This window comes from Chenopodium album, chromosome 1, assembly GCF_948465745.1.
Source record: "Chenopodium album chromosome 1, dcCheAlbu1.1, whole genome shotgun sequence".
In the NCBI taxonomy this organism is placed as follows: Eukaryota; Viridiplantae; Streptophyta; class Magnoliopsida; order Caryophyllales; family Amaranthaceae; genus Chenopodium; species Chenopodium album.
Genome location: NC_137834.1, coordinates 21869328 through 21890544, shown reverse-complemented (window position 1 = coordinate 21890544; position 21217 = coordinate 21869328). Strand labels below are relative to the sequence as shown.

General features: G+C 40.1%; 1 protein-coding gene and 1 long non-coding RNA gene across 2 annotated transcripts; both read left to right on the top strand.

The window, feature by feature from the left end:
* The first annotated feature begins 8103 nt into the window (after positions 1-8103).
* Positions 8104-9353, top strand: LOC145571348 (uncharacterized). The gene is made up of 2 exons (XR_014096573.1): positions 8104-8380; positions 9108-9353. It is a non-coding gene; the product is annotated as an uncharacterized LOC145571348 (long non-coding RNA).
* An 8087-nt stretch (positions 9354-17440) lies between these two features.
* On the top strand, positions 17441-17926 carry LOC145629369 (uncharacterized). Its single transcript, XM_081681957.1, has one exon. It carries the CDS (start codon positions 17441-17443, stop codon positions 17924-17926), a length of 486 nt encoding a protein of 161 aa, XP_081538083.1.
* The last annotated feature ends 3291 nt before the right edge of the window (positions 17927-21217 follow it).

The window sequence follows — 21217 nt, the reverse complement described above, 5'->3', positions numbered from 1 at the left end:
GGAAGAAGATCATTTTCTACCAAGACCCCTTGTGAGATAATTCCTTGAAACTTATAGCCACTATACAACTTGCTAAGACTTTCTTGCATGAGGTCCATCTGTTGTTGCTTTACATGATCATCGATATTGAGGGTTAAAACCTTTAACGCCTCAGTCACAGTAATCAATTGGTTCCTGAGCTCATTAACTTCCTCTTGAGTTGCCATTATCGTCTTAGTTTTCCTTTTACGAGCAATTGGTTTGTCGAAAAGTTGAACTTGAATAAAAAGGTTGTCTTTGATCAAACGCCCTTCCTTTCTTGACCACGCGTTGTAAATTAAACCATTTTTTGTTTTAATGACTTGACTCAAATTGACTTTGACTTTACGGGTTTTTAAAAAGAAAAAAGCAAAAATAGGGTGCATATTTTTGGCAAAAATAAGGTGTATATTTTTTGGAATCAAGTATGGGGTTTAATTAAGTTGTTTAAATTAGAGGATTATTATCCGACTTACCCCCTTAAAAAAAATGACGAAAAATACGCGCATACAAGACTCTCTTAGACATGGTCAAAGTGTGCATTAGTGTGTGCTTTATATGGTGAGTGCAAGTGACATGCTTTGACTTTTGTGTAAGACCATGGGAATTAGTGCCTAGACTCTATTAATGACTTGACACGATATTATTACCAGTAAAAATTAACCGAATTGATTAGCAAACTGTTCAATTAGACACAAAGTGATGACTCAGCTCGAGCAATAGACCGAACTGTTGCCAAAATGACATGAATGGCGCCTCTCTTTGCAGTGTAACGCAAGACGACAAGACTGTCACCAGGCGCTACGCTCCACAGAGTGGTGCTGCAGTTTAAATCTTGGCGCCATTCATGGAACGTTGATCTGGAACTGCTTTCGATATTATTACTCTACAAGGTATGCCTAAAGTCGTATTAAGTCAACTTTAATTAAATTATAAGACTTTAATTACCCAAATTAATTAATTAATTAATTAATTAATTAGGCAAAGTTCTTTTAGTCATAAATCAGTTTAATTGGTCTTAACACAAGTCAAACAAACGGTTAGGCAAAACACATAGAGTATGCACAACCAATAATGCACAAGTAGTCAAGTAGGCACAACATGATGCAATGAGTTTGCAACCTAACCATGGCTCTAGTTCTCTAAAGTTCGGGATATGGGTTAGTCAAATAGGGTCCATGGTTAATTTTCCAGATGCACCGCGCGGAAGCTTAACCGTGAAGGGTTGGCGCGAGTGGATGGGACACCGCGAGTTTAGAAAAACTCGCTTGCATGGTTTGGTGAATTCAACATTCTCGGATGTACCCTTTGTTGCACAGAGCGTTCAATCAGGTAGATGGAGCATGAATTCCCAGAGGGTTATGTCTATATGTAGAACACATATGGGTTTCAGAAAAGCGAGAAAAACTCAATCGGGAAGTAGGATCTAGCAAACAGTGCTAAAAACTGGTCAAAATTAGAACGCATATTTCTGTCTCGGTATTGGAAGAACTTGGCGCCAGCGAACAAAGGCCAGCGCCACAATTTGGCTTTAGCGCCTAGCGACAGAAGCTGTGATGTGGCGCTAACGTTGAATAATTGGCGCTAGACTTTGTTCCCTGACGCTAGTTCCTACATGCCTCAGCAGCTTTCTGTGCTGAATAAAATTTTCCAGTTTCGCGCAGCATTATTTCGATCCTAGTTGTGAAAGATATTCCTCGAATTTCCTACGTTTAAAAATCCTATGTTTTAACTCATTACGGATGGTCTTTCCAATGAGATCTTTATTATGCATACGACAATAATGTTAATCAAAATTACGCACATGAAATACTTAGAACTTTTCGAGTCTCATCCACTCATTCTAAATCATTGCCGAAATAAATTTCAGGAATTCAAAAAGAAATCCTCCCCAGTAGAGTCGCCAAAAACTGTGGGCAATATTTCAAGCATTACCCCCAGCTTGAACCCCACTGTGATCATACACTAAAGTACGGTGGCGTCCAAAGGGAAAGAAGATAGAATAAAAGAGTCGCCAACAAGTTTTAGGAACTTGAAAACCGTTCACGAGGTGAAGGTTACACCCCTTAGCGATCCAAGATATCGTCAACTCCAATAGGTCTGGAACCATGACTGGTAGTTGGGGGATGAAGGTACAAATCCAACCTTAAAGAGATTGAACATGCCCTAATAATAGGCCTCTACTTTATTCTGATCTTATTCATGTGCGCTTTCTGACTAACATGCAATCAATAGGATTAACCCTAAACCTGTTTATCGATGTTGGTTGAATATTAATGCACAAAAAAACCTATTATTGGCGATCACTTGAATTATAAACAAATTAACCCTAAAGAAGATTATTAATTATCTTATTAAGCGTGATTACAAGTACCAATTCCCTTTAAACATGCATAAAAGGCGTGATCAAGCAATAATAATAAACATCAAGCAACATAATAATAATCAAAATAATAATCATCATAATAATAATCATTGTAATAATCATAATAATCATAATGTTAAAGCATAATAATAGCAAAATACTAGGCATGATACTAACAAGATTAATAACAAACCCTAGCATGTCAGTAAACATATAAAAAATCAAAGCTTTAGCCCTAACATGATACTTATATGGTATTAGGAAAGAAAATAGGAAGCATCGCAGGAAACACAATTGTCATGTTTGATATTAGAAATTTTAGTTGTTACCCTAAACATGATACTAATAAGATCAAAACACCCTAACATGACACTAGGAATCATAATAACAATCCAGACATGATTTCTATATCATAATATCAATAAAACCATTAAAAGTACTTACTTGGATGCTCGTATCTCTTTCTAATAACAAAATATACGCGTTTGTAACTTCAAGGAAAATAATAAAACAAACAATTAAATTAAACAATTGAAAGAAATATTTGGGACCAAACGCTCAGAAATATCAAACCTTTCACGTCTAGGGCGAAGGAAACTTCAAATTTGGCTAGGTGTTTCTAGATCTTGTGATTGCGGAATTTTGCATAGATAGTTACAGAGAGATAGAAAATTGTTAAAAACTAGAGACAATAAGAAAACTAGAGAATATATGATATTTGATGATTGTTGATGATTTTTATGATGAAAAACGGTGGTTTTAGGAGGCTATTTATAGAGAAACAAAATACACGCGTTTGTAACTTCAAGGAAAATAATAAAACAAACAATTAAATTAAACAATTGAAAGAAATATTTGGGACCAAACCCTCAGAAATATCAAACCTTTCACGTCTAGGGCGAAGGAAACTTCGAATTTGGCTAGGTGTTTCTAGATCTTGTGATTGCGGAATTTTGTATAGATAGTTAGAGAGAGAGAAGAATTCTTAAAAACTAGAGACAATAAGAAAACTAGAGAATATATGATATTTGATGATTGTTGATGATTTTTATGATGAAAAACGGTAGTTTTAGATGGCTATTTATAGAGAAAATCAGCCAAATGGATAGAATAACAAATCAGAGTTTCGACGAGAATAAAATAGGTTAGTGCCATACACTGAACATTTGCGCCAGGCGCTACGGCTAGCGCCAGACGCTAACAATTGTCGTCAGGCGCTAACAATTATTTTCACACGTTTTCTTAATTATGATAAAATTTAGCCGTACAGAAGGGCGAAATCGTATTTTCCTTAAAAACACTATTTATTCTGATTAAAACTCCAAAAAGTCAACCAAAGTAAATTTATCAATGCTAATTGAATTAGGAATGAAAAGAACCTTCAAGAAGAATCGAGAAGACTAAAATCAATTCTAATTGCATTAGGAATGATAAATCTATATTAGGCCCTCCTGTAGATCATTGGGCCGCATATAAGTATCAAACCGGGCCTAGTTTAGTAATTTGACCATAACTTCCTCATTATTCATCGGAATTGGGCTTATAATATATCATTGAAAAGCTCTATTCAAGCCCCATCCAACTATACCATTATTGAACCCTTTCTATGGACCAAACCAAACTGGATTTGCTGTTTTCTTAAAATAGGTGTTCGAAAACAGAGAAAAAGAAAAGAAATAAAACTAACCGCAACACTTGGACTTTCCACACTTTCACTACATTCGATTATGATTCAAAGTGAAAGGTACTCATCACTGGGTTTGGTTTTGGGGAGACGCAAATGGGTGTCTACAGGTCCCAAATTTCTCTTTCAATTCTTTAATTTAATTGTTTGATTTAATATTTTTCCTTGAAGTTACTAACGTGTGTATTTGTTATTAGAAAGAGATACAATTAATCGAAGTAAGTAATTTAATTAATTTATTATTATTTTGATATAGAAATCATGCTTTGATTGTTTTCATTCCTAGTATCATGTTAGGATGTTTTTATTGCTTCCTAGTATCATGCTTAGGGTAATATCTAAAATTTTTAATATCATGTATGTTTATATGATGCTTCCTATTCTTTCTAATATCATGATAGTATCATGTTAGGGATAAAGTTTTGATCTTTAATATTTAGTGACATGCCAGGGTTTGTTATTAATCTTGTTAGTATCATGCCTAGGATGTTGCTAATATTATTATGCTATTGTTATGATGATTGTTATTATGTAGCTTGATGTATATTATTGCATTGTTATTGCTTGATCACGCCTTTTATGAATGTTTAAAGGGAATTTGTACTTGTAATCACGCTTAATAAGATAATTAATAATCTTGTTTAGGGTTAATATGATTATAATTCAAGTGATCGCCAATAATAGGTTTGTTTGTGCATTAATATTCAACCAACGTAGATGAAACAGGTTTAGGGTTAATCTATTGATTGTGTGTTAGTCAGAATGTGCACATGAATATGAGAAGAATAAAGTAGAGGCCTATTATTTGGGTAAGTTCAATCTCTTTTAGGTTGGTTTTGTACCTTTATACCCGAACATCCAGTCATGGTTCTAGACCTATCGGAGTTAGCAATCTCATAGATCGTTAAGGGGTGTAACCTTCACCCTGTGAACGGTTTACAAGTTCCTTAAACTTGTTGGCGAATCTTTAGCTTCCTTCCCTTTGGACGCCACCATGCTTAAGTGTATGATCTTAGTGGGGCTCAAGTGTGGGATTCTTAAAATATTCCCTACAGTTTTTGGCGACTTCACTGGGGAGGATTTCTAATTTAATTCCTGAAATTTATTTTGGAAATAATTTAGAATAAGAGGATGAGACTCGAAGAGTTCTAAGTATTTCATGTGCGTAATTTTGATTAACATTCTTGGCATAAGCATAAAAAAGGTCTGCATTCGAAAGACCATCCGTATTGCATCAAAAACATATGATTTTTACACGTACGAAATTAGGGAAATATCTTTCTCAACTAGAATCGAAATAACACTTCTAAAAACTGGAAAATTCAAGAACAGAAAGTTGTTGAGGCATGTAAGAACTAGCGCTGAGAAAACAGCACCATCGCCATGCGATGGCTCTGTTGCCTGGCGACACAGTCATAGTCTGGCAACAAGCACTGTAGTCTCGCGTCGATTTCTTCCAATACCAAGCAAGAAATTTACCTTCTTGATTCAACCAGTTTTAGTACTGTTTGCTCGTTGTTACTTCCTGATTGAGTTTTTTCCCTTTTTTCTAAATCCATATGTGTTCTACATATTGCCATAACCCTCTGGGAATTCACGCTCCATCTACCCAATCAAATGCTCATGGCAACGAAGGGTACATCCGAGTTTTTGAATTCATCAAACTGTGAAAGCAAGTTTAACTTGCGGGGTCCCATCCACAGATAAGGCTTCCGCGCGGTGCATCTGGACTCACAACCATGGACCCTATTTGAGTAACCCTTATCCTTGAACTTTAGAGAACTAGAGTCATGGTTTGGTTGTAAACTCATTGCATCATATTGTGACTATTTGACTACTTATGCATTATTTTCTTGTGCATACCTACATGTATAGCAGTCAATTCGGGTAAACAGGTCAGGTTTGGGTCGGGTAAGAGTGGGTCGGGTGAATTTGGGTTAATGTCGTAATCTATGCTTGTCGGGTTGGGTCATGCTTAAGTCGGGTCACGTCGAGTCATACATCTTATCGGGTTTGGGTCGGGTTACATTTAGGTCGATGAACAATAGGCCGGGTTTAATTCGGGTTTTCACGGGTGAAAAAGGGTTAAATAATTCTTGGGTTCGATTCGAGATCAGTTCATGTCAATAATTTGCGGGTTTGAATCAGGTCAAGTCATTCTCGGGTTTGAGTCGGGTTCGGTTCAAGTCAATAATTTGCGGGTTATAGTTAGGTCGGGTCATTTTTAAGTCGGGTCATTCCCGGGTTCTAGTCGGGTTCATTTCATGTCAATAATTTGCGGGTTAAGGTTGGGTTATTTTAAAATCAGGTCATTCTCGGTTTCAATTCGGGTTATGTTCAAGTCAATAATTTGCGGGTTACATGCAATCAGATCAAGTCATTTCCAAGTCGGGTCATATTCAGGTTCAACTAACTATAAATAGATTTTTATCATTTTTATCAAGCTAATTATTTTCTTTGACTATAATATATATGTCAACATACTAGGGAATTGAATTATATTCTATAATTTAGGAAGATAATTATCTCCTTTAACCATACAACAAATATATACTATATTTAATTCTTAAATTTTGGGATGATGCTCCTTTCTTTTGCTGGCCTAGACTGACTTGGTCTCCCTACACAAAATGCTTTGCTCAACAATAATAAGGTGGTCTAAATTGCATTTTAGGTGATTTGACATTGGGTAAGGAATAATTTAGGTTGAATTTAGGTCAGTTCAATAAAAAGTCGTGTTGATTTCGAGTTGGGTTAGTAACAGATCGGGTTGAATTTTTGGGTCAGGTTAGTAATAAGTCGACTAAAATTTGGGTCGAGACAATAACAAGTCGGGTTGAATTTGGGTCGGGTCAATAATAAGTTGGGTTGATTTTGGGTTGGGTTTGTAACAGGTCGGGTTAAAATTGGGTCAGGTTAGGAACGGGTCGGGTTGAATTCAGGTTGGGTTAGTAACAGGTCGGGTTAAATTCGGGTTTTGACGAGTTAAAACGGGTTTGGGTCAATTTTGGTTCAAGTTGGTGTCGGTTCAGGTCAATAATTTATGGGTTACAATCAGGTCGGGTCATCTCCAGGTCAGTTCATGTTCGGGTTCGGGTCTCACATACTCGGGTCAACTCGGGTCTAGGGTTGGTTTTAGGTCGGGTTTGGGTCACTATTTTTTCAGGTTTAGATGGGTCAGTTAATAATCGGGTTCGGGTTAGTATTTCGGGTCAGGTCAGCTTTTTACAGCTCTACCTACATGTGATTAAACTAACTGTTTGGTTTGACTTGTGATTATAAATATGCTTAAATAAAATAACCAAGGACTAAAGGACTTTTCCAAATTAATTGATTAATTAATTTGAGCTAGTAAATATGTCTAAATCGAGTCATAGTTCCACTACCACAAAAAGTGGAATAAGTAACACGTAATATATAACTGTCAAGTTGGATAGGTGTTATGTAGAATTCTATAGAACGCCTTGGTAAGATCAGCGTTTTGTACATTAAAACTTATAGAACACTTTTCCTAGTCAACCGTTCTATTTTATTTTTTGTATTTTTAATGAAAAAATTGACTTTACATAGAGAAAGCCTTTTTAGTTAATTGTTTTATTTGATTTTAACATTATTAAAATTGATAAATAAAAAAAAAGCTAACAATATAACCCTAGCTAGCATTGTTTTCTCTTACTCAACCATTTCTAGAACTTTCAACCACCTCCCCACGAATTCCTTCTTAAAGATTTCCTCTTTTCAATTTCACGCCACAACAAAGAGAAACTTCCACTAGTAGAAAAATACAAAAAGGCAACCCCCAAATGGCACCGGTTCAGGCCAAACTGGTGCCAAAAATCGGCCTAAAAATGGGCGGGTTTTTAGAAAAAGTGAAATGGCACCGTTTCATATCAAACCGGTGCCAAAAATACAAATGGCACCGGTTTGAACCGGTTCCATAAGATGTTAAAAAAAAACGGTTCACTTCAATTCACATAATAAACCCTTAAAAAAGTTCTCAGCCTCTTTTTATTTCATTCCATCTGATCTCCTTCTCTCTCCTCTCTCCCTTCTCCTCCTCTCCCTTCTCTCTCCTCTCATCTCCCTTATTGATCTTCATCTCCCATGCATATTCGATCAAGCTCCTCTCTCTAAACCGATCTTCTTTCATCTCCTCTCCCTAGCTTCTTCGATCTCCTCTCTTTCTTTGATCTACACCACCACAAATTCGACCACCGCCACAACATCACCACTGCCGCAAAGCCGCCGCCACCACCACAAAGGTTGACGGCCGCCGCAAATCCCACCGAATTTCTAGGTATAATTTATACGAGGTTAGGATTTAATTTGATTTTAATCGATTTTGTTGGATTTAATTTAGGGTTTAAAGCAATCAATTTTGGATTTTAATTAATTTTTCTGGGTTTATTTAATCGATTTTTGGATTTTAATTCGATTTTTGTGGGTATAATTATCCGAATTTAATGGGTTTTGTATTTTAATTCGATTTGTTCTCGTTTTTTCTGGGTTTAATTTTGGGTTGATTAATCAATTTTAATTACATGTGTTTTTTTTTGGTTTTTTTTTTTTAATTACATGCATGTGTTTTTTTTTTTGGTATAATTTATACAAGGTTATGGTTTAATTTATAAGTTTAATTCGATTTTAATCGATTATGTTGGATCGAATTTAGGGTTTAAGTAATCGTTTTGGATTTTTATCGATTTTTCTGGGTTTATTTAATCAATTTTTGGATTTTTATTCGATTTTAGTGGGTATAATTATCCGAATTTAATGGGTTTTGTATTTTAATTCGATTTGTTCTCGTTTTTCTGGGTTTAATTTTGGGTTGATTAATCAATTTTAATTACATGCATGTGTTTTTTGGGTAATTTTTTTAATTACATGTATGTGTATTTTTTTTTTATTTTGAGTTTCTGGGTTGTTTTTTTTTTTCGGGGATTTTGTATTTTTTTTCAATTTTATTTTTTATAATTTTGTGTTTCTGGGTATAATTATCTGAATATAATCGTTTTTGTTTTTTTTTTTTTCAATTTTCAGTTCGTGAGTTATCTTCGTCGAAAATTGATGGCCGATACTTTGCTTCTGCAATTCAACTACTGAGCTCGTTCGTCGAATCCATTTGGTTTTTTTTTTTTTTTTTGGGCAAGTGTAAAACTACTGATTGCAAATTTCAATTATATTATGTATTAATGTATTATGTAACATTTTGGTGATTATGAATTTCAATTATATTTGGTGTGTTATTACTGATTATGAATTAATGTTATAATTGGTGTTGTATTAGTTTTCTGCCAATTTTAAAGTGAACAAAGAACAAGAACAAAAATAAAACAAACAAAACAAAAAAAAAATAATAATAATTTTGGGCAGTTTTGGCACCGGTTAACCGGTGCCAAAACCAATGAAATAAAAATTTTGGTTCATTTTTGGCACCGGTTAACCGGTGCCTAATTGAATATATGGCACCGGTTTTGAACCGATGCTAAAAAGGGGGTATTTGGCACCCCCCACATAGGCAGCGGTTCAAACCGGTGCCTTAGACCGGGTTTGAACCTCTGCCAAAGCACTTTTTTCACCTAGTGTTCCCGGCTTGTATCTCCACCACGAACTCCATCACCGCTCAGCCACGCTAATTCACAACCCTATCAGCACTCCACAAATCGAAAATGTTGGCGTCGTTCGAAGCGTGCCTACGTTAAAGCATGTTTTGAATATACTTTATACTCATAGGAAGTGCGAATTGAAATATACGATTAGGGACAACGATTAGGGACAACGATTAGGGACCAGTAAAGTAGGGAGCTGCCAACAAGTTTTTAAGGAAATTGTAAACCGTTCACGGATAAAAAAGGCAACTATGATTAAAGACAACGAAAAGCAACAACGATTGACCCGTGATGGTTACACCCCATTCATAATCCATGAGATTACTAAATCCATATGGTTTTGAACCACGAAAGGAGGATCGGGGATGATGGTACGAAGTGAGTCATGGAGTCACATTCGCCCGTATTGGCCTCTACTCAATTCCTATAGTGAAAAGTGATTCCTGCGATCTCCAAGGAATGCAAACAAGGATTCAATTCGCTCCAAACTATAATTAGGCTAAATTGGTTGAATATTAATGCATCATATAATTCTAAAATATTAGTGATCACTTGATTTAATAATAACATTAAAAATTAAAGGAACCTAAACCGGTTGTCCAAATTATCTTATAAGGCGTGATTTACAATTACATATTCCTTTTAAACATGCAATATGGTGATCATAAAAATATAATATAATAAAAATTAATATTGGAAGCAATTTAGCAATAAATTTTTAGTCAAATCAAAATCATAATAAACCTAATCATGTACTAGCAACAAGAATAAAAATAAGAGTAATTAAGTGATTAATTACTCACTTTCCGCGCTTCCTTGAATTGCTACATCATGAATAAACTGTTAGTAACTTCAATAAATATATAAATCAAATTGAAACAAATAAATTAAATAAAAATTTGATTTGATTTTGTCCAAACCCTAAGTTAAATATACCTTTCATGCCTAGGTTCAAGGATGGAACCTCGGGTCAAGTATGGACTCCTTGGAGTGCTTAAGAAAGAAATGATGAAAGAATGGGGAGGCTAGTGTTTAGGCTAAAGAGGGAGAAGGGAATGATTTTGTGATAAATATTGTTGATGATTTAAAAGGGGTGATATGATCTCTATTTATAATGAAAAAAGAGGGTCAAAGAATCAAGAAACGATAAGAATTTTAATCGGAATCAAAGTCTTGCGATAGACTGCAGTACAAAATCTTGTTGGTATCATGTCTAGGATCTTGCTAATATTATTATTCTATTGTTATGATGACTGTTATTATGTTGCTTGATATATATATATTATTGTTATTTCTTGATCACACCTTTTATCAATGTTTAAAGGGAATTTGTAATTGTAATCACGCTTGAGAAGATAACTAATAATCTTGTTTAGGGTTAATATGATTATAATTAAAGTGATCGCCAATAATAGGTTTGTTTGTGCATTAATATTCAACCAACATAGATTAAATATGTTTAGGGTTAATGTATTGACTGTATGTTAGTCAGAATGCGCACATGAATACGAGAAAAATAAAGTAGAGGCCCATTATTAGGGCAAATTCAATCTCTTTTAGGTTGGGTTTGTACCTTCATCCTCGAACATCCAGTCATGGTTCTAGACCTATTGGAGTTAGCGATCTCATGGATCGTTAAGGGGTGTAACCTTCACCATGTGAACGGTTTACAAGTTCCTAAAACTTGTTAGCGACTCTTTTACTCTAGCTTCATTCCCTTTGGGAGCCACCATGCTTAAGTGTATGATCATAGTGGGGCTAAAGTGTGGGATGCTTGAAATATTCCCTACAGTACTGCTAGTAAACAATACTTCTTGTCTGAAAAAAAATAACAAAAAATGATTACCTAATGTTTTACTCCATGTAAATTACTTTGTGGCCTTTCATTTTATTCATTTAGAATGCATTTGAACTTAAATAGATTCAACACGATTTGTTCGAAATCTTTATTTGGTGTTCCACCCGGTTCACCCTTTGAGCTAATCCGGATTCAGTGATCAGTTTTGGGTGGTTAATTAGGTTCCAGTCCCCTTCCAAATTGTGTTCCGGGGGATCGAACATGGGTTTTCCCTACCAAGTGTAGTCCCAATAACCACTACACCAACATCCAATTGCTGGATTTAGATGGTTTGTTCAAATGTGTTTCAACTTTAATTTCATTAATAGCTTTGTTATAAAGTGTCTTTATTTCAATTTATATAAATTACATTTGTTTGATTGTTTTCACTTTTAATTTATTCAATTATCATTGTTTTAATATTGTTTTTTTTTCTTTTTTATTTTTATGATGCTGTTTATTTTCCATTCAAATAATATATTTTTTATGATCCCTGATAGGTTTACCAACACGTTAATATTAATTTAGGAAATTTTAAATGTTAACCCTTATAGGGAATTGTATAGGATAGATGCCTGATAGGTTTACCAACACGTTAATATTAAGGAAGGCTCATTAGCCCGGTGGAGTCAGCCCGCCGGGCTAACCAGGCCGAACTCTCCATGAAGGAGATGGTACGCCTATAAATAGAGGGTAAAGTACAACGAAAAAGAGGTAAGACACTAAAGTTAGTACACTTTCTCTCTCTAAACACTCTCTAACTTAAGCTTCGGAGGGGGGTTCCTCGAGCCACCCTCGAGGGCATTTTAGGTGTGCTGCCGTGTGTAGGTTGTTGACGGGACCCAGCTCACCCAGCAGAACCCTTGGATCATACACTTGAGCCCCACTATGATCACTAACAGAGCTAGGGACTAGTTAACAAACCACCATTGCCAGAGAAGAGGCAGGCTGTACAAACACCCATACCCAAAACCAACGACGCCAATCAAACACCGCAAAAAACACCAATAGAAACTGTTGATTTCAAAGGATCCACCAAAAAACCCAAATCGACCATCTCACACAAATCCAACCCCATCGGATCGGCATCGGCTGCAGTTAAAGCGGCGTCGAAACAGGCAGATCCGACAGGATCCAGTTCCATTTTAAAATACGGAATGCCGTTAACAGGCGTGAACAATGAGCCCGTTGTTTCAGCACCTGTAACCAAGAAACCGCAACCCGTAAACATGCCAGGCATCCTTTAGAACCTCTCTAAGTGCAGTAAAGAGCAGCTGGCAGCAATGACAGCATTCCTTGCTAATATGGGTAGGGGAGCAAGCCCTTCACCGACAGTGGTAGCTGAGAAGCCCGCAATAAAGAAGCCAGCGCCCACAACCCTCACCCCCGAGCAGAGGTAGCTCGTCCAGCTGAGGAAAAGTGTATTGGAGTTGGAAGCTCGTAATCTTAATCGAGAATGGAGTGCGGAAGAGGTAACCCAGGCTTAGATCAGCCCGGAGAAGCGAGTCCCCCACAGCAGGTCGCCAGTCTCAGAGCGGGGACCCAGCCCGGAAAGAGACAAACGAGCGCGAATCCAAGTTGTTCCAAATGATTCCCCATTTTGCCGGTAGATTCTAGAGGAACCGATGGAGAAAGTAAAGATGCCGAGCTGTAGATACAATGGAACCACAACACCTAAGAGCCACATATCAGCTTTTGAGAATCACATGGTACTCTACACCATGACGGACTCAGTTTAGTGTAAAGCATTCCCGCCAACCCTAGAGTGGCTTGCAGCAGAGTGGTATGGAGCCATTCCCAAATGTTCTGTGTACTCGTATAACCAGCTGAAGAGAATGTTCATGGAACATTTCATAACCCTGGTAGACCGAACTAAGATGACAATAGAGCTGATGTCATTAGTTCAAGGGAAGGACGAACCCCTGAGGGAGTTCATCACTAGATTCAACAAAGAGGCAACAACCATCCCAAAAATGAGTCAGGAGGTAGCACTGCTAGCAATGCAGAGTGGGCTTGCTACCGGGCTCACCACTTAGAGCGTATATGGGGCGTAAAATCCTCAAAACGCTAGCTGAAGCGCTAGGTAAAGCGCACGAGTTCATCAAAGCAGACGAAACTGACAAAGCAGTGTTGAGTAGGAAGACACCGGGCAACTCAGTTAAGCGGGCAGAGGTCACCCAGGCAGAGAACACACCCAGTGTTGACCAGCCGATCAAACTCGTAGAGAAGCGAACCGAGCGGTGGGGGTGAGAAGGTCAGATCCAAAGAAAGGGCCAAGACTTGGAAGGTTTGACCAATATACCCCGCTAACCCACTCAAGATCTCATATCTTCAGCGTGAACAAAGCTGATGATAAGTGGCAGAGACCTCCAAGGATGGTCTATAGGAACCGTGATACCAACAAGTTGTGTGACTTTCACAGAGACCATGGCCACACCACTAATGAATGCACACACCTGAAGGATAACATAGAGGATCTAGTTAGGAGAGGGTACCTAAATCAGTTTAAGCAGCGCGACGACCCTCCTAGAAGAAGGAACGAGGATAGAATAGGCCGCAGAGGGGGCCATAGGGGTCTCGCTGGGGACGGGGACAAAGATGGTAAGCCAGAAGGCGAGTATATGTGATCAGTGGAGCTCTAGTGCATGGAGGAACAGTGAACAAAGCACGGGCCGACCTGCGAGCGATGATACATCAGATAAACTACAATGAGAAGCGTAGATGGCCACCTCTTCCCCCGGAGCCGCGAGCCACGTTTGACGAGTATGACTAGGAAGGCATAATTTACCCTCATGATGATCCACTGGTAGTGACAATGAGAATTGCGAACTAGGAGGTGGACTGGATATTGATAGATGGAGGCAGCTCAGCCAACATCATAAACATCAGCGCGTTCAATGAGCTGAAGTTGGACAAGAAGGATCTGGAAAGGGTGAGTTACGAAGTCACCGGGTTTAATAGATCAGGGCTGACCTTGGAAGGTATAATCGAGCTCTCAGTTCGAGTGGGGGAGAGGTAAAAAAAGGCGTGATGTTCGAGCAGAATTCCTTGTGATAAGTTCTCCTTCGCCTTATAATGTGATCATGGGCAGACCGCTCATTAACAAGATAGGCGGAGTGGTATCCACCTACCACCTCGCCATGGCCTACACAACTAATGAAGCCAGTCAGCAAAGCTCAGGGGAAGCAAGAAGACAGCTGAACAATGTTACATAACTGCTCTAAAGCAGCCTGCAAGAACCAGGCAGCAGCAACCCTCAGAACGGAGGTCCGCTGAGCAGGCCGAGAGGAAGTCAAGAAAAAGGAAGCGCGAAGAATGTCACAAGGAGAAGGATAAACAGAAGTTAGCAATGGAAAACTTTGAGCCTGCAAAGGAAGAAATGGCTAGGCCACTCCCCACTGGGGAGCATGTCACAGTTGAGCTCACAGAGGGTGACCCCTCGAGAACAGTGAAGATCGGGAAAGACATCGATCCTGGAGTAGGGGTACACCTCATAGAGCTGCTAAGAAGGAATAAGGATATTTTTGCATTCTCCGCAGATAAGATGCCCGAAATGGACCCTACAGTTATGGTCCACAGGCTGAATGTGAAGGAGGATATAAAGCCAGTCAGGCAGAAAAAACGAAGCTTCTCCACAGAGAAAAATCAAGCAATCAGGAAGAAGTGGAGAAACTCTTGGAGGCAGGATTCATCGATCCTTGCGATTACCCAGAGTGGTTAGCCAACGTGGTCATGGTGAAAAAAGCAAATGGCCAGTGGAGAATGTGTGTTGATTTCATAGATCTCAACAAGGCATGCCAAAAAGACTGTGACCCGCTGCCGCTGATTGACCAGCTGGTGGACTCAACCAGCGGGCACGCCTTGCTAAGCTTCATGGATGCCTTCTCAGGGTACCATCAAATCATCCTGCATGAACCAGACCGGCAGAAAACCGCATTCATCACTAAAGAGGGAGTGTATAATTACATTGCTATGCCCTTCGGGCTGAAGAATGCTGGGGCAACCTTTCAAAAGACAATGGATAGAGTGTTCATACACCAAACAGATAGAAATGTTGAGGTATATGTTGACGAATCAATTTTTAAGAGTGTCACGTAGGCAGGGCATATCATGGATATGGAAGAAACATTTGCTACCTTGAACAAGTACAAAATCAAACTCAACCCGAACAAATGTGTCTTCTGAGTGAGCTTGGAAAGTTCTTAGGTTTCCTGATCAGCGAGAGAGTAATAGACGCAAATCCGAAAAAGGTCGAAGAAGTCCTAAGCTTGCCGGAGCCTAAGTGCATTAAAGATATCATGCGGTTGACAGGCATAATGGTCGCGCTGACCAGGTTCATCAGTAAGTCAACGGACAAGGCTTTGCCGTGCTATCAGCTACTGAAAGGGAATAGAGAATTTAAGTGGGGGGCTGTAGAAAAAGAAGCCTTTGAGGGTATTAAGGAGCATCTTACTAAGCTTCCAACAATGATCAGCCCGAAGCTTAGAGAAAAGTTGCAGTTGTACATCTCCGCATCAATTCAGACAATCGCAGGTGTCCTACTGGTAGAGAGGCAGAAGCAGCAAAGGCCAATATACTTCGTGAGCCATGTACTAACTGAGGCAGAACAAAGGTACCCATTGGTAGAAAAATTAGCCTTCGTAGTGGTAACAACATCAAGGAAGCTGAAGCCATATTTTGACGCGCACGTAATACAAATCCTCACAAATGACCCGCTGGAAAAAGCGTTACAGAAAATGGATGCATCAGGCAGACTCTTAAAGTGGGCCATCGAACTTTCTGAGTACGAGTTCGAGGTAAAACCTAGGGCAGCCATCAAGGCACAAGCCTTAGCAGATTTCATTGTGGAAGCCTCCTATAAGGAGAAAGAGGTTGACATTGGGGTCTGGAAGGTAGAAGTAGACGGATCCTCAGCCCAAACAAGGAGCGGAGTAGGAGTCATAATGACATCCCCAGAGGCAGCGCTGGCAGGCCTACGTATAAGCATCGCGGCCGAAGCCCGCAATGTCCACTTGCAGACTGATTCTCAACTCGTCGCCAACCAACTGCAGGGAGCATATGAGATTAAAGAAGCCGCTATGCTGAATTATGTAACTAAAGTAAAGGAGCTGGCAGCCCAGCTGGTTCACTTTCAGATAGACTTGGTTCCCAGAGCAGGAAACTCCCAAGCTGACGCTTTGTCAAAGTTAGCCAGCTCCATATTGCAGAGCCTCACAAGGACAGTGATGGTTGAAGTCCTAGAGGAAAGGAGTATTGCTGAAAAGGAGCAGGTAAACTGCATTGGGCAGCGGAGAGCCTGCTTCGCAGACATTATGGCGTACAAAGTTCATGGCTCGCTGCCTGACGATGAAGTACAAGCACAGAAAGTGAAGAAATATGCTAATTTGTACGTGGCAATGAATGGAGAGATCAACAAGAAGGGCTTCTCAAAGCCACTGCTGAGGTGTATCCCTGAGTGGGAGTAAGAAAGCATTATGGAAGAAGCCCACCCAAGAATATGCGCCAACCACATTGGTGGAAAAGCATTAGGGGTGGAAGTTCTAAGAAGGGGTGCATATTGGCCAACCCTGTCTCAAGACGCGCTGACATACGTGAAGAAATGGGACAAGTGCCAAAAGTACTCCCAAGTCAAAAACCAGCCAGCAAATGATCTGACCCTAATCCTCAGCCCGATCCCGTTTGCTCAGTGGGGAATGGATATATTGGGACCATTCAACACTGGGTCAGCGGGCAGAAAGTACCTCATAGTGACAATAGATTATTTTACTAAGTGAATAGAAGATGAACCGAAAAAGAACATAAAGGCAACCCAAGTGAGGACGTTTATATGGAAAAACATCATCACAAGGTTCGGGGTGCCACATTGCATAGTCTTTGACCATGGGTGCCAATTCGACTGCGACACGATTAAGGATTACCTGGAGGACATGGGCACCAAATATGAAAGTGCCTCAGTCTGCAACCCGCAGAGTAACGGCCAGGCAAAGGCAGCAAACAAGCTGATCATAACAGCCCTGCAGAGGAAGCTAGAAGAATACAAGGGCCTGTGGGCAGACCTAGTCCCAGAGGTCTTATGGGCAAACAGAACCACAAAGAAGGAGTCCACTAGTAAAAGCCTTTTCACCTTAGCCTACGGGGCTAAAGCAGTCGTCCCATTAGAAGTGCAAATTCCCAGCCTGAGGATACAACATTATGAACAACAAGGAAACGAAACACGCATGCTGGATAAGCTAGACTTCCTGCCAGAAGTAAGGCTAAAGGCAGCTCTCAAGCTGGCAGCCCAGAAGAGTAGGATTTCCAAAGTTTTCAACAAGAGAGTCAAGATTAGAGAGCTCCTGCCCGGAGATTTAGTCCTCAGAAGGACAACAGCAGTGGGAAGAGGAAATCAGCATGGAAAGCTGTCAGTAAACTAGGAAGGCCCTTTCATCATTCACGAGTAGGTAGTACCAGGTGCATTCCTCCTCACAGATCAAGAAGGTCAGGTCTTAAGAAACAGTTTCAATGCTGATGTGTTAAAGAAATATTTTGTTTAAGAGACATGATATTAAGAAGAAACAGAGATAGTCGTTTCAATTCTACAAAAACTCTATTTAGTTCATGTTATATTAATTAAGGAATTTGAGCCATTTTTATTCAATGAAACACGAGCCTCTAAGTGAGGAGTATGTTGCGTAAACTTGTTTTAATATGTCATGCTTTAGCATCATATACTAACGTGCAGAAGTTAAAAAAAAAAATTAAAAAAAAAAAAAAAAAAAAAAACACAAGTGTTACAGGCAAAGAGCACCCTAGCACAAAGCGGCAAATTAGCGCTAGGCGACAAATTAAAGCATCCCTCCCTAAAGCCTCACCTCACCTGCTCAAAGTAGAACAGGGCACCACCTCGGGGACGCCTGAGGGGGAGGCCTGGCACGTTCAACTTGAGCAGGAGGGATAAAGGAAAACGAAGAAGATGAGCTACGTGGGCAACACTAAGGTTCTCTTAGTCCCACATAGCTCACCTCTTTGAGGGGGAGAGGAAAGGGTAAGATAGACATACAATAAGCCCTTACAAAAAGAAGTAAGCGGCACAAAACAACAAATCGAAGCATAAACAAGATGAACGACGTAAAACAAGTCACAGCACAAACAAGCTGAACGACACAAAATAAGTCGCAGCAAAACAAGATGAATGACATAAGACGAGCAATTAGAAAGCTGATTGACACAAATAAGTCTCAACAAAGCAAGCGGAATAACGCCCGAATAAACTAAGCAGCGTTCAAGTAAACCTCTGTCAGAGTAAAATAGAGTGCACAATGCACAAGCACTCAAAACATATAGAACAGGAAGAATAAAGTTCACTAAAGTTCCTGCCAAAGCACAACAGAAAGCAAAGAAGAAAAGAGGCACTCAACAGCCAAATTAAGAAGACAGGGAGGCCCAACCTACGAGGCTTCACCAAATGTAATAAAGAAGTTGCTATGCTAAAGATATAGATATCGCTATGCTAAAGAAGTACTCAATCCCAGGCAAATATGCAGGCAACGAAATAAACAGCAGGGGAAAAAACAGAAGAAGATCACAAAGTGCATACAATATAAAGCTAAACCCCCGCCCACCAGGGCAGAGTAAACATTCAGCAGGTCAGATACAATATATGCAAAGCTGAGCCCTCGTCCACCAGGACAAGGAAACACTCAGCAAGTAAAGTCAGGGAAGCACAAATTCAAGTTAAGCTGGGCAGGCCCAGTAATGAAAGACAAAGTATTCTGAGAAGACAAAAGGAAACGTAATCTTTGGCGGCTATACATCCCAAAGATAGTAACAAAAACTACCTAGTTACAACAGATTTGGGTGAGGGAAACTCAGAGGAACCACTAGAGTAAGAAGGTGACAGCCGCCATAACCTTTATTGATCACCAGCCAAAGACTCCACTCCAATAGCCGCAGCAACGTCAGGGCAGAGAGGAACTTCCAAGTTCAGCACAGCTTGGTTAGGAATCTTGCAGCCAGCAACACAGAGGTGGTCAAAGGGGAGATCAAACAAACCAGCCTCGCCTGCAGCCTCAACCTTAGCCTAGAAAGCGTTGAAACGAGCCTGCTACCCCTCACCTTCACCATACAAGCTGCTAACACACCGAGCCGCATCCTCCCATCCACCATCATGGCGATCAGCCAATAGCTTAGCAAAAGCAGGGGAGAGCACAAAAGATTTGAGTGCCTCCTTCCTAGCAGCTTCCAGCTCAGTTATGTGTCTAGCTCGCAAATCTGCAATCTCTGCCTCCAACGTCTGCACCCTTGCTTGAGCGGTCTCCAACTGCTCCTCGTAACTCTTCAACTTGGTCTTGGTGAGCTAAAATTCTCCTATCTGCAGCTGCAGGGCGTCCGCCCTCTCTCTCGGAGGAGTCACCTCATTGGCCATAGCATTCCTCTCAGCCTGAGCCTGCTGGGCCTCCAAGCTCTTCTAAGAAAGAATTATGCCCTGATTCTGATACTCCTTCTCCACTAACAGCAAGGCATTGGATAAATCTCCAACATACCCGACGAGCTGCAAAAAAGCGTAGGGAAGAAAAGGAGTAAGCCAAGGAAGAAATCAGCGAAAAGCAAAATAAAGTAAGGCATTAACAAGAGAATCAACAGAAAAAGAAGAAGAAAAGATGGAAGTAGAAACTAACATTCTGCAAATCATGGCAAGCCGTAGTAGTAGGGAGACTAACTGAGTCACGCGTAGAATCAGCGGGGAGACAAACTCCTTGAGTCAAGCGGTACCCCAAAGTACCACCCTTTTGAGGATTATCCACAAACAAAGACTCGTCAGCCCTCACATTCATCAGGGGCCGAAATGGAGCATTCTCAGCTCCAACAGGGCAGAGTATAGGGCGAAGATGGACACCAATGCATACCTCATAAAACTCAATAGCTCAAGTAGGGCGGAAAAAACCCCCAGCAGAAATTGAGGTAGAAGACAGAGGGTTCTCAAAAGCATCACTCAAGAATTGGTGAACACAATGGTTAAGTTCACTGGAATTCTGAGCGTCCACCCCCTATCAACATTCCCACCTAGAAGCCCAGTGTTGGCAGATGTAGATGCAAGAGGATTAGGGCCAGGGAAGGTGCAAGCCTTTTTAGCTTCAGGCTCATCTCCAGCAGGGGGAGAGGACATTGGATTATCCTCCAAGTCAATAACTGGACGATCCTGCTGGTGAGAACCCCCTGCCTGGGAGAACTCACCTCTGGAAGCACTTCGAAGCCGCCTTCTCATCCTAGAGGGACGCGGCGGAAACCTGGGAAGCTCCATGATAGTCTCATCAGGGAACTGGAAGTTGGTAGCTGCATCAGAAGGGACACCAGTATCCTTCGCAGCAACAGTATCCTTCGTAGTAGCAGCATCACCAGCGGTAGAAGAAAATAGCAGAACATGCTCAGCAGAAGAAATGGGCTCTTCACTAATAGTAGTGGTCTCAGCCCCCTTAGGGGGAAACTGGAAAACACTATCAGCAAAATCATTAGCATTAATTTTAGTATCATCAGAAGCTTCATCACGTTGTCTTTTGGCAGCAAAAGTCTGAGGTGCCACCCTGCCGAAAGCCACGACAAATTGCTTCTCAGGAGAAGCATCAGGCGCCACTAACGCCTCAGATTCTGAAGCCGCCCTTCGAGAAGGGCAGAAAAATCAAATAAGGCAAAGAGCCAAAATAAAAAAAAATAAAAAAAAAAAAGAA

Bases quoted from the DNA above. Each gene is read 5' to 3' on its own strand.
- LOC145629369 (XM_081681957.1), top strand. From the start codon at position 17,441: ATGGGCACCAAATATGAAAGTGCCTCAGTCTGCAACCCGCAGAGTAAC.